This window comes from Grammomys surdaster, unplaced genomic scaffold, assembly GCF_004785775.1.
Source record: "Grammomys surdaster isolate TR1022 unplaced genomic scaffold, NIH_TR_1.0 363, whole genome shotgun sequence".
Lineage (NCBI taxonomy): Eukaryota > Metazoa > Chordata > Mammalia > Rodentia > Muridae > Grammomys > Grammomys surdaster.
In genome coordinates this window covers 3,162,601-3,173,912 of record NW_021604782.1, presented here as the reverse complement: position 1 = coordinate 3,173,912, position 11,312 = coordinate 3,162,601, and the positions used below count along the sequence as shown (strand labels likewise).

The 11,312-nt window shown below is 39.5% G+C and overlaps 1 protein-coding gene across 2 annotated transcripts; it reads right to left on the bottom strand.

The window, feature by feature from the left end:
* Positions 1 to 520: 520 nt before the first annotated feature.
* On the bottom strand, positions 521 to 10,803 carry LOC114631635 (protein NipSnap homolog 3A-like). Of its 2 annotated transcripts, XM_028780023.1 has the most exons (6): positions 10,580 to 10,803; positions 5,960 to 6,170; positions 4,156 to 4,314; positions 3,022 to 3,171; positions 833 to 919; positions 521 to 745 (listed from the first exon to the last, which is right to left on the bottom strand). In XM_028780023.1, the coding sequence occupies exons 1-6, from the start codon at positions 10,637 to 10,639 to the stop codon at positions 669 to 671; spliced, it is 744 nt and encodes a 247-aa protein (XP_028635856.1). In that variant the 5' UTR covers positions 10,640 to 10,803; the 3' UTR covers positions 521 to 668. The 2 variants fall into 2 exon arrangements, with proteins under 2 accessions (XP_028635856.1, XP_028635857.1); XM_028780024.1 differs by lacking the exon at positions 3,022 to 3,171 and having other exon boundaries at positions 669 to 745; positions 10,580 to 10,639.
* Positions 10,804 to 11,312: the final 509 nt, after the last annotated feature.

The following is an 11,312-nucleotide window of genomic DNA, read 5'->3' as shown; positions in this document are numbered from 1 at the left end:
AGCAGACCGACTCTGTGTCTGCTCCAGCCCAGAGGACCAGGCAGGGGGATCTATTGTTTTCTAAGTGAGTGACTGATGATTAATACAGACAACACAGATCATTATACAGTTATATATATATTTAAATAATATTTTCATGAATCCCATTTGGTATTATGAAATAAACCACTGAAGCCAAAAACATCTCAGGCAAAAAGATAAGATTAAAATGGTTCATACATTTATTAATAATTTAAAAATATGGTCACAAACTTGGAAATGTGATCTCTTTGAACAAAGGGTTGTCTTACAGAAGAGGTATTCTGAAACAAATGAAGAACAAGGATCTTGATCTAATGACTAAGTATCTTTGTTACAAAGGCTCTGAATGAAGTAAATACTAGTAAAAACAATAAGGCAATCCAGTTTATAAACCAAACGGTCTTCAAAATTTCATTGGGACAAAATAACATTATTTTAAAATTAGTTATTTTTAATACATGGGGAAATAAACTCTATTTCCCATGTAGAGATGGGTTTAATAAAAGGGCCCTCAATGGGCTTTAAAAATGCATAGTAAATTAACTTACCACTTTCTTCTAATAAAAGTTGAAATAATTCTCTAGAGAGAGTTGAAGCACTGGCCGCTGACACATCTCACATCAGCTACTAAAACAGTCGGTAGGAAACTATTTCAGTGGTGAAAACGACCAAGGAATCAGGAACATATTCTGCTGAGTATTGAGGTAGTTGACACTTTCCCGAACTGGAAAGACATTTCATGAAACACATAAAGTTATCAGATGTATCGAACTGGTTCTGAAAAGAATTCTTGCCTCATGAAACAGCTCACCAGCAGACACGAGTCTGGGATTTTCATGTGCTCGTTGTCTCCCAGCTGCCCGAATGTCTGCATTCTCAGTCCACCACAGAACATGAACTGCAGAAGCAAATCAAAAACTCTTTCATTTGCACATACATACAGAGAAATTAAGTTTTAAAAAGTCCAATGATTTCAAGTTAAAAGAGTGATACTAAATGGGTCAATGGTAAGATTTCAGAGACATCAGAGACTTGGCAGGGAAGGTTGTAGGTTAACTAGTCAAACCGGTTTTATAGATGAAGAAATGAAACAGAATTGAAAAGCAAAGTAAAGTAGGATAGCTAAAGGAATTCAAGATCTAAACTGTATGACTTCCTACTATGTTTCATGTTATTTTTCCATCTTGTGCTGGCAGCTGAACTTGGTAGTGAGCGTATAAGGGTCATCCAGTGGTACTGGTTTTGAGGGCATACAGGAGTTATGGAGAGCAGCTGAGACTTGGCACTGTGTAGTTGGTCTGAAGTGCCTGAAGAACATCCAGGAAAGGCTATTGGTGAGACTGCAGCTCCAGTTGTAGCAGAGATATTGGAGATGCCAGGAGAGTGGGATGATTACCGAGGACAGTGGTTCAGAGTGGGCCGAGAGGTAAGCTGTGCAGGCTGAGGTTGACAGAACTAGAGAACTAGAGCATCCAAGGCCCCTTGAAGCCCAGAAGATCCAGGAGTAGGTCCCAGATGTCAGGCACTGAATTTTTTATACGGTTGAACTTTGAGTTTGCTTTGAATTTAATTGATACTGTGGCCTGGTTCATCCGTCTTGGAATAAGAAAGTAACTTCTTTTTGATTTTACAAGAGACTTTGGATATTTAAAGAGATTGAGCTTTTAAAGACTTTGTGAGTTTTAAAGTTATACTGTTTTATACTGTGGTAATATTAACAACATATCTTGGAGACTGTACTGGCTGGTTTTGTGTGTCAACTGGACACAGGCTGGAGTTATCACAGAGAAAGGAGGAAATTCCCTTGAGGAAATGCCTCCATGAGGTCCAGCTGTAAGGCATTTTCTCAGTGATCAAGGAAGGAGGGCCTAGACCATTGTGGGTGGTGCCATCTCTGGGCTGATAGTCTTGGGTTCTATAAGAAAGCAAGCTGGGCAAGTCAGGGGAAGCAAGCCAGTAAACAGTATTCCTCCATGGCTTCTGTATCCATTCCTGCCTCCAAGTTCCTACCCTGTGTGAGTTCTTGTCCTGATTTCCTTTGGTGATGGATAGCAATATGGAAGTGTAAGCTGAATAAACCCTTTCCTCCCCAACTTGCTTCTTGGTCATGATGTTTTGTGCAGGAATAGAAACTCTGACTAAGACAGGGACAAACAAGAAAGGAAAGTTGATTATCATGGTGTGTTTACATGGCAACTTGACAGATGATTCAATTTTGTTAGTATTCTGTTTTGTTTTGTTAACTTGACACAAAGCTTGAGACATTTGAGAAGAGAGAACCTCAGCTGAGGAAATGTGCCCCATCAGAATGACCCACAAGCAAGCCTGTGGAGCATTCTTCTTGACTGAAGACTGGTGTGGAAAAGACCACACCATTGAGGATGGTGTCACTCTTGGCTTAAAGGTGAACCTGGGAAGGGTAAGAAAGCAGATTTCAGGAAGCCATGGGGAACAAGCCAGTAACCAACATTTCCCATGGCTTCTGCTTCAGGTTCTGCCTTCAGGTTCCTGCCTTGAGTCCCTGTCCTGAGTTTCCTTCATGGTGGACTACTAACTGGAAGGATAAGCTGAAGTGAACCCTCATGTCCTCAAGTTGCTTTTGGTCCTGCTGTTTCATCACAGCAATAGAAACCTATTTAGGACAGGGAATATAGCTCAGTAGTAGAGCACTTGCCTACCATGTGGAAGGTCCTAGGTTCAATCCCTGGTACTGAAAATAATATATTTAGAGGAATAAAAAGATTGTAAAAGGAATAAAGTATTTCTTGAGGCTCTTGTAGTTAAATGTTTTTCATTTTCTGTGTCAGAGAAAATAGAAGTTTAGTATTTCAAAATAGTTTTAGTGGGTGTTATATTATAAATGAGAGACAATGTCTCAACTCTTTAAAATTAAGTTGTACATGATCTTGTCAATAACATATAAACTGTAACCAACACATCTTAGTCAATGAATAAGGCACCAACATACACAGAAATTTAAAAAGAAATATACAGCTGTACCTCTGTTGAGCAATCCATACTCTGCATGGAACACACCAATTAGTTTAACGTAGCCTTGATTAGCATGGGCATTTACTGCTCTTTCAAATGCGTCACCCCATAGAGTTGGGCCACCAGGTTTCATGAGAAAAGTAGCCAGTTCATAGACTCCTGGATTTTGGAAAAAAACAATTTTAAAGTTGATGATAGCCAAGGAATTTCTATTTATACTTATATTCACTTGGTTTCAGTAAAAGCCTGTTCTGCATGCTCATATTTGAAGGATTGTACATGTATACACATTTACACAGATGCAGTAATTACATTTGTGTTATTTTCCATTGATTTTATGCTTAGAAATCCCTTGTCCATGTTTAAACTTATCTATGCTATTAATATTAACTACACAGATGACAGAAAGTGAGGATCCAGTGGGAGCTGGAGAGATGCTTCTGCAGTTAAGAGCACGTACTGCTCTAGAGGTGGATCAGAGTTCAGTTCCCAGCGCCCATGCCAACAAGCTTGGCAATTCCACTTAATCAGTTCCTCTAAATAGTCAGTTTTGCAGGAAAATGCATACAGTGATTTAAAGTTTAAAATGAAGTATAATTTATAGATATATGTTCAATGTATTTATTATATCTCTATATAATACAGTTTATATTTAAATACTAATATTGTTTTAAAATGATGACAGAATATCATGTATGATCCCTCCCTGTCTCATGCATAGTCCCTGGTTCTCACTGTGTAGTTTTCAACCTTTACTGACCATGTGACATTTTCTATAACATAGATAAGGTTTACAACTCCCAAAACCCTCAAGTGGGAAGAATTCTTCATTAATCCTCACTTTTTAAGGATAAAGGAAGCAGGGGGTGATGGCCCACACCTTTAATCCCAACACTTGGAGGCAGGAGGATCTCTGTTAGTTCGAGGCCAACCTGGTTTTCAGAGCAAGTTTCCAGGACAGCCAGAAACCCTACTTCAGGAAAAAAAGATAAAGGATAAAACAAAGAGGTGTACTTTGTTTTATCTCAACAATCTTTTATGTCCACAGGTAAAAGGGAGTCTCCCTCAGTCTCAAAGCACATTAGAACTTAAAATATGTACTATTTTAGTCATGACAATTCACAGTGCCTAAGACAGTCTCACCTTCCTTCGGAGGTTTTCCTATTTTGCACCATGGTACCAAGTATGTAATTTCACTCTCTTGTTTATCAATGAAAGGCAAATTTGGAATGAGGAATCGTTCTTGCCATTCCTTATCCTTGGCCAAGATATTGTGCACTGCAGCACGGTGAGCATAATTATCTTCAGTAGAAAAACATGGAAAAAAATGTTTTTTTTTTTTTAAATTGACTTAAAAATCATCTATGCTTCTTTGGTTCACTCCCAAATCATTAACCCGGAGCATGCAAGCACACCATGTTGTGAATCTGGGGACAGCCATGTGAGGAGATGTGACATCAGTATCAAGTTGCTCCTGGTCTTCAGGGTGAAAGAAAGAGAAACAACTATTGCACTTCAAAGTCATTGAATGACTTTGAAGGAAGCTGTGGACAGGAGCTAAGTTTCTCAGTCTGTGACATGGTAAATGGTATAATGTCAGCTTTCAGGTTTGTGGCTTACCACAGTGTTTAACACTTCCATGTGGACTCATCTTATTATTTAACTGAGGCATTCAACGGACTGTGTCAGCTGAAAGAAAAATTCTACTTTGGTAGTGATGTTAGTGGTCAAGATATATCTTGAATATATGTTAACCTAAGAGAAACTTGAATGTACTTGGTATCCTTTCTTTTGAATAAATAACTTCCAACGAACTAGTGCTGATTCCCTTACTATGGTCACCCATCATTTCTCCCAGCATTCATTTCTCTGCTTTCTAAGTCACCAAAACAGGCAGACATGTTTAATAACATATGGGCCTAGTACTATATTGTAAAGACCTCCTGAGACTAAAGCAAAGTATTTATATAGCTTACTCGAGGGATATGAGATAACACCTGTTTTACATTGTAAAGTGAGGTAAACAGGACTTAATGTTTCTCAGTGGGTCATGGTTTAACAGGAACCACATTTGAAGTGTAAGCTGTTTTACTGGTGTCTTCTGTCTTTCAAAACAGAAAAAAGCAAAGCAAAGCAAAACAAAACAAAATCCAACCAAACCCAAAGTATACCCATGTCATCCATAGAATGAGTCTTTTTCATTAAAGAATTGCATGAATATTAATTGAACATAGATGACCAAACACTAAATGCAATTAGTCATTAAGAGTTTGCTGAACATGCCCAAATCCCAATGTAGGCTGTTAATATTAGATTTTTAAAGTTAACCAACATTCTGAATAATTCTCTAATTTGTTCTCCTTTTTCAAAGCAGTGTAGGTTCAGTAGGAGAAGAACACCTAGTAATGTTAAGGTAACATTCTTTAAATTCATAAGGTAGTATGGAAGTGAATTCTGTAACACTCTGGGATGAAGAAATGAACTGAAAATAATGAGGGCTGAGGGAAGGTTAAGGTTGGCTGTCATCCTCTCTCAGCCTCCATTTACTTGAAGTCCTGAATGTGTGGCCTGTATCCACTAAGACGTCGATCAATAATCAGGTCTAGCATCAGATACATCTTTCATTCTGTGATATTAACCTAAATGGGCTTTTGTGGACAGTTTTAAGTCTTGCATTAAATCAGTGCTCCAATAAGTCACTATGTTTTTGAGAATAGTAGTCTAAAATTTAACTCGTAATTTCCCAGCTTATAATGTTAGATTTTGTAAAAGTGTTATAAAAGATGGACCAAGAAGAATGGTTGTGAATTTACTTTTTGACTCTGTACACTTAAAAAAAAATATTCTCCTTAATCTGTATCTATGCTAATGTATATCCATCTAAGACTCATGTAGCGTCTATGAGAATAAAAATCTATATTGAACACTTGAACTGGGTGACTCATACCATACTTCCAAATATGGAATACTGTGTTTATTCTGCCTCCAAATGCTACACTCCAATATCCAACCAATTCAGAGTGTGCTGTCCGAAGATGAACATTTTTCTTAAAATTGTGCAGGAACTCTTCCACATTTGAGGGTTTAAGATAATAAGTACAAAACTCATAGAATGTTCCTTCTCGTTGTTTGTGGTCAACAGTAAAAGATGAGCACACCTGAAGAAAGAGAAACCAAATCTCAGTATTTGAGGGATGGTAGAATTTGGACATCTTTCCAGCCAAACCTGGGGCTGACTCAGAATCCCTGTTTCCATTTCTCTCTTCAACTCTCCATAGATGTGTTTTAGTAGATTCAAAGACATCTACTGTTAAACATGTGAGTTCTCCTTAAGCCACCTTGTCATGGAAAGTTGCCCCAAAGTAAGGCAATGCTACCTTAGAAATTTTCCTGTGATAGAGAATCAATTAGGATTTGTTGTTGTTGTTGTTGTTTTTTCAAGACAAGTCTCTCTGTGTAGCCCTGGTTGTCCTGGAACTCACTCTGTAGTCTAGGCTGGCTTAGAACTCATAGATATCCACTTGCCTCTGCCTCCCAAGTGCAGGGATTAAAGGCCTGTGTCACCACTGCCTGGAGAGAATCACATAAATTGTTTCCCCTTATATTCTTTTAATCCATCGTGTATGGGAGTAGAGCTTCATATCTGAAAGAACTTTGTAGACTGTATATCTTTGGGCATATACAATAAACATGTTTACTAAAAGAAAAATTGTTTTTTTTTTTGAGACAAGATTTCTCTATGTAACAGTCCTGTCTGTCCTGGAACTCTGTAGAATAAGCTCGCCTCAAACTTACAGAGATCTGCTAGTCTCTGCTTCCCGACTGCTGGCATTAAAGGCATATGTTACCATGCCTGGCTTAAAGAAAACTTTTCTTAAAAAGAGAAATTGCTGTTCAGGTCAAATAATTGTTCCTACATTCAGCAAAAATAGAACTGGAATGTAGGCAATGCACTAGGATGCTATCCCTCCAACTGCATCACACATTTGGTAATAGACCAGGGGTTCTCAACCTTCCTAATGCTGTGGACCCTATAATACAGTTCCTCATGTTGTGGTGATCCCAGCCATAAAATTATTTTGTTGCTACTTCTTAACTACAACTTTGCTACTCTTATGAACAGTAATGTAAATATCTAATATGGAGGATATTTGAAATGTGACCTTAAAGGGTTCATGACCCACAGGTTGAGGAGTACTGAAACAGAACATGGACACTAAAAGATCATTGCCAGAGCTGCCTGGATCACTCTCAGTTTCTTATGAGAAACGTAGAGTGAAGATGGGCTTTAATGCATTCAGTTATACCAACATGGTAGAAACGCTTCTCAAGAATCTTTTTTTTTTTTTTAAATTACTATGTAAGTGTCTGCTTTTTGTTCTGAGAGCATTTTTCCCTAGGAAATACTTTGTTGGAAATTACCTTGAGGATGTGTCTGTACATATGCACACACATATGTATACATATAACAAAAACCCTTCTTATTTTCAAGTTGGGTTATCATGCATCCATTTCATGGAGTTAGTAATACCAGAAAAATCTGCTAAAGCAGATCAAATGAATATCAAAGTACGGAAAAATCACTGTATATATTGACAACTTGGTCTGAGCAGAAGTCTTTTTCCTCTTGCTAAGTTTTTACTTATAAAACACTACTTTATTTAAAACTTAATATAATTTTCTCCCTTTAGTTCACTCCATTGATTTGTACTTTAAACTATATTCTTACTGCTTGTGTTAGTTAGAGTTTTATTTCTGTGAAGAGACACTGTGATTATGGAAACTCTTATAAAGAAAACATTTAACTGGGGCTGGCTTACAGTTTCAGAGGTTTAGTCTACTGTCATCATGGTAGGAAGCATCCAAGCAGACATGGTGCTGGTGAAGGAGCAGAGAGTTCTACGTCTTGATCCACAGGTAACAGAAGGAAACTGTGAGCCACAATGAGGGTAGCTTGAGCATATAAAAGATCTATCTCAAAGCCTGCCTCCACAGTGACACACTTCTTCCATCAAGGTCACACCTACTTCAGAAGCCCACACCTACTTCAAAAAGGCCACTCTATGAGCCAATCATTCAAGCGCATGAGTCTATGAGGGCCATACCTATTCAAACCACCACATCCCACTCCCTGACTCCCATAGGCTTGTAGCCATAATATAATGTAAAATGCATTTCTTCATAGTCTATCACAGTCTCAACAATGTTTAAAAGTCCAAAGTTCAAAGTCTCTTCTAGGATTCACATAATCTCTTAACTGTAATTTCCTATAAAATAAAAATAAATAAAAATACCAGATCACATATTTCCAACATATAATGTCACAATATATGTACTACTGTTCTAAAACATAGGAAAGGGAGCATAGTGAGGAAATACTGAACCAAAGCAAGACCAAAAACCAGCTGGGCGAACTCCAAACTCAAGCATCTCCATGTCTGATGTCAAAGCACTCTTCAGATCTCCAACACCTTCCAGATTTGTTGACTGCAACACACTTCTTTCTTTTGAGTTGATTCCACTCCTGTCAGTTGTTTTCCTCACTGATTATCCTATGGCTCATGCTTCTATGATATTTTGGGGGATCCATCTTTACAGCTTCAAACAATGGCCTTTTTAGGCCTCCATGCAGAGAAACCCCAGTCATACACCTTGCCTCAGCAACTTTCCTCAGTTACAGTGGGAAATTCCATAACCTCTTTCTCTTATTCTTGGCTCAGAAGCCAGAACTACATGGCCAAAGTTGCCAAATTCTACAGCTTGCTAGGGCTGGGACATGGCCCTCTCATTCAATTACATCTTTATTGATTTTCTGGATCATGTGGTTTCCTTCACTGCCTAAGCTTAGATGTCCTGGAAAATGCCCAGTAGACAGACTTTGAACTCAGAGATCTGCATATCTTTGTCTCCTGAGTGCTGGGATTAAAATTATGTACCAAGATGCCTGGACTTAAACTGTTCTTTAATTTCTTCTCACAAGATGGAAATTTAGCTGTGTGGGATCTTGCAACGAGGTCTCCACTCTTTTTATTCATTTAATATCTTGAAGACAGGATTTAGCTCTATTTCATTTCCTGGTGCCCTCTTTCTCCTAGAATCATATATTTTGTATTTTTCCTTGGTTAGCTTGCTCTTCTTTATCAAAATGCTCTTTGTAAGAGTGAACATTAGTAACCATATGATAGAGTCTATTCTAGGCTATTTTAAGGCTTCCTTTACCAAACCAATTAATCCAAAACTCTTCACTTTAGCCTCAGGTATTCTTTTTTGGACAAGGGCAAAATGCAACCAAATTCTTTGCCAAAATATCCAAAGAATATAGCAGTACCCCACTCCTGGTACCAACTGACAGAGTTTTATTGTGAAGAGACACTATGACCATGGAAACTTTATACAGAAAAAATTTAATTGGGGCTGGCTTACAGTTTCAGAGGTTTAGTCCCTGTTATTATGGCAGGAAGCATGGCAGACATGATGCTAAAGAAGGAGCTTCGAGTTTTACATCTTGATCCACAGGCAGCAGAGGGAAACTCTGTGCCACACTGGGTGTAGCTTGAGTGTATATAAGACTTCAAAGCCCATCTCCACAGTGACACATTTCTTTCAACAAGGCCACACCTACTCCAATAAGGTATTCAAACACATGAGTCTACTGGGGCCATACTTATCCAAACCACAATTGCTCAAAACAGTAAAATTCCTATAAAAATCTGCAGCCATTTTTGCATTTGATGGACATTTCTTTTTGTGCTTTAAACCAAAATCTACTAATGGGACAGTCAGAGCAAGTGCTTAGTATCTATAGTTTAAAAATGAATAAAACATCAGGAAGTGAGCCAGTGGCATTCACAACAATACTTTATAGGTTGATTCAAAGAGTGAGTGTGCATTTGAAGAATGCAATAATTGTCAAGGCCACAAACTTTTATAGTTTCCTGGACATGATACACTGGAGGAAACCTACAGAGAGGAGGAAGTGTGTGAGTGACTAGATAAAAAAACGTTTTCTAGATTTCTGTTGCAGAGTCAGAATTACACTGGAGAAAAGTCATATACTTCATTATGCCCAATTTAAGACTTATCTTGCCAGCACTGACTCATTAAAGAAAATGTTGATTTAAATTCAAAAACCAAACAAAGCCAGCGAAATAGCGTAAGGAAACGATTGGTGACGTTACATGGACAGCACTGGATGAGTAGTAGCCTTTAGTCTCTTCTTCAGGGTTTACTTGGCACTAGACTAGGAACCTGATTCTTCTTCCTCCACTAGGGTAAGTAAAAGTCTGGACCAAAATACTGAGTTTATTCCCTGGATAAGCCAGTGCTCAACAGCTAGGGCTGAATGGTAGGCTCCCTTTGGTGAAGGTCTCATCACAGCTTAGTCCAGTTTCCAGAAGCTCCAGTCCCGCCCTGACTGACAAGGTCCTCCCATGCCACAACATGCTGGTACCTGGGAAATGAGACATCCTACTTGCGCCAGCCACAACAAGCTCTAACAGCCTGCGCAGTACTCTAGCACCCCTCACAGCTCCGCCCACTTTCCTGCTTGCGACTCAGTGGCCCCTACCTGACGCGCCAGAGCCCACGGGGCCAGCATCCTCATCAGGCTGCTTCGGAGCGCAAGCATGGCGCGGCCTGGAGCGCAGGAAGACAGACGTCTGGTGCTGGGACACGTGCTGGGACACGCGCTGTCCCTGCTATCTGGTGCCTGCTCCTGCTCGGTTTGGTCCACGAAGGACTGGGCGGGGCTCCGTGGAGCGGCTCCGCCCTTCTCCGGGTAGCAGAGGACCCACTGTAAGGTCTGTGGTGTCAGCTCTGATCCTTTGCTTGCCTTTTGTTCTATAAGGTTCTGGTCCTGACATCAGAGGTGATGTTGCAATGAGCAGAACTCTGAGTTTGGGGCAGTTCCACATTCTGAGCCACCACTTTACGCTTCCCCTTCCCCCACACACTCAGGACACTAACACTACAAAACGCTGGGCGAGGCTTGGATGTATGCGGGTGCTTTAAAATCTTGAGGTGGGGGTGATCTAGTCATACTGCCCAGAAGCCTTCACCTTTATCACCGGTATTCTGTATCCCTGTTGAACCCCAGCATAGCTTGGGAGGCTCAGAATAAAGATACGTTAATTTTCCTGGTGCCGAGAACAGTGGGATCACAGGCCTAAAATGAGACCTTTACAATCAATCATACACAGAAGGAGCAAAAGTAAATTCCTCTATGCTTCCTAAATGGGTGACCTCTGAGGTCCTCCTTGTTGGATTGGTGGTGCTCAGAAGAACTTCATCTAACATGTTAA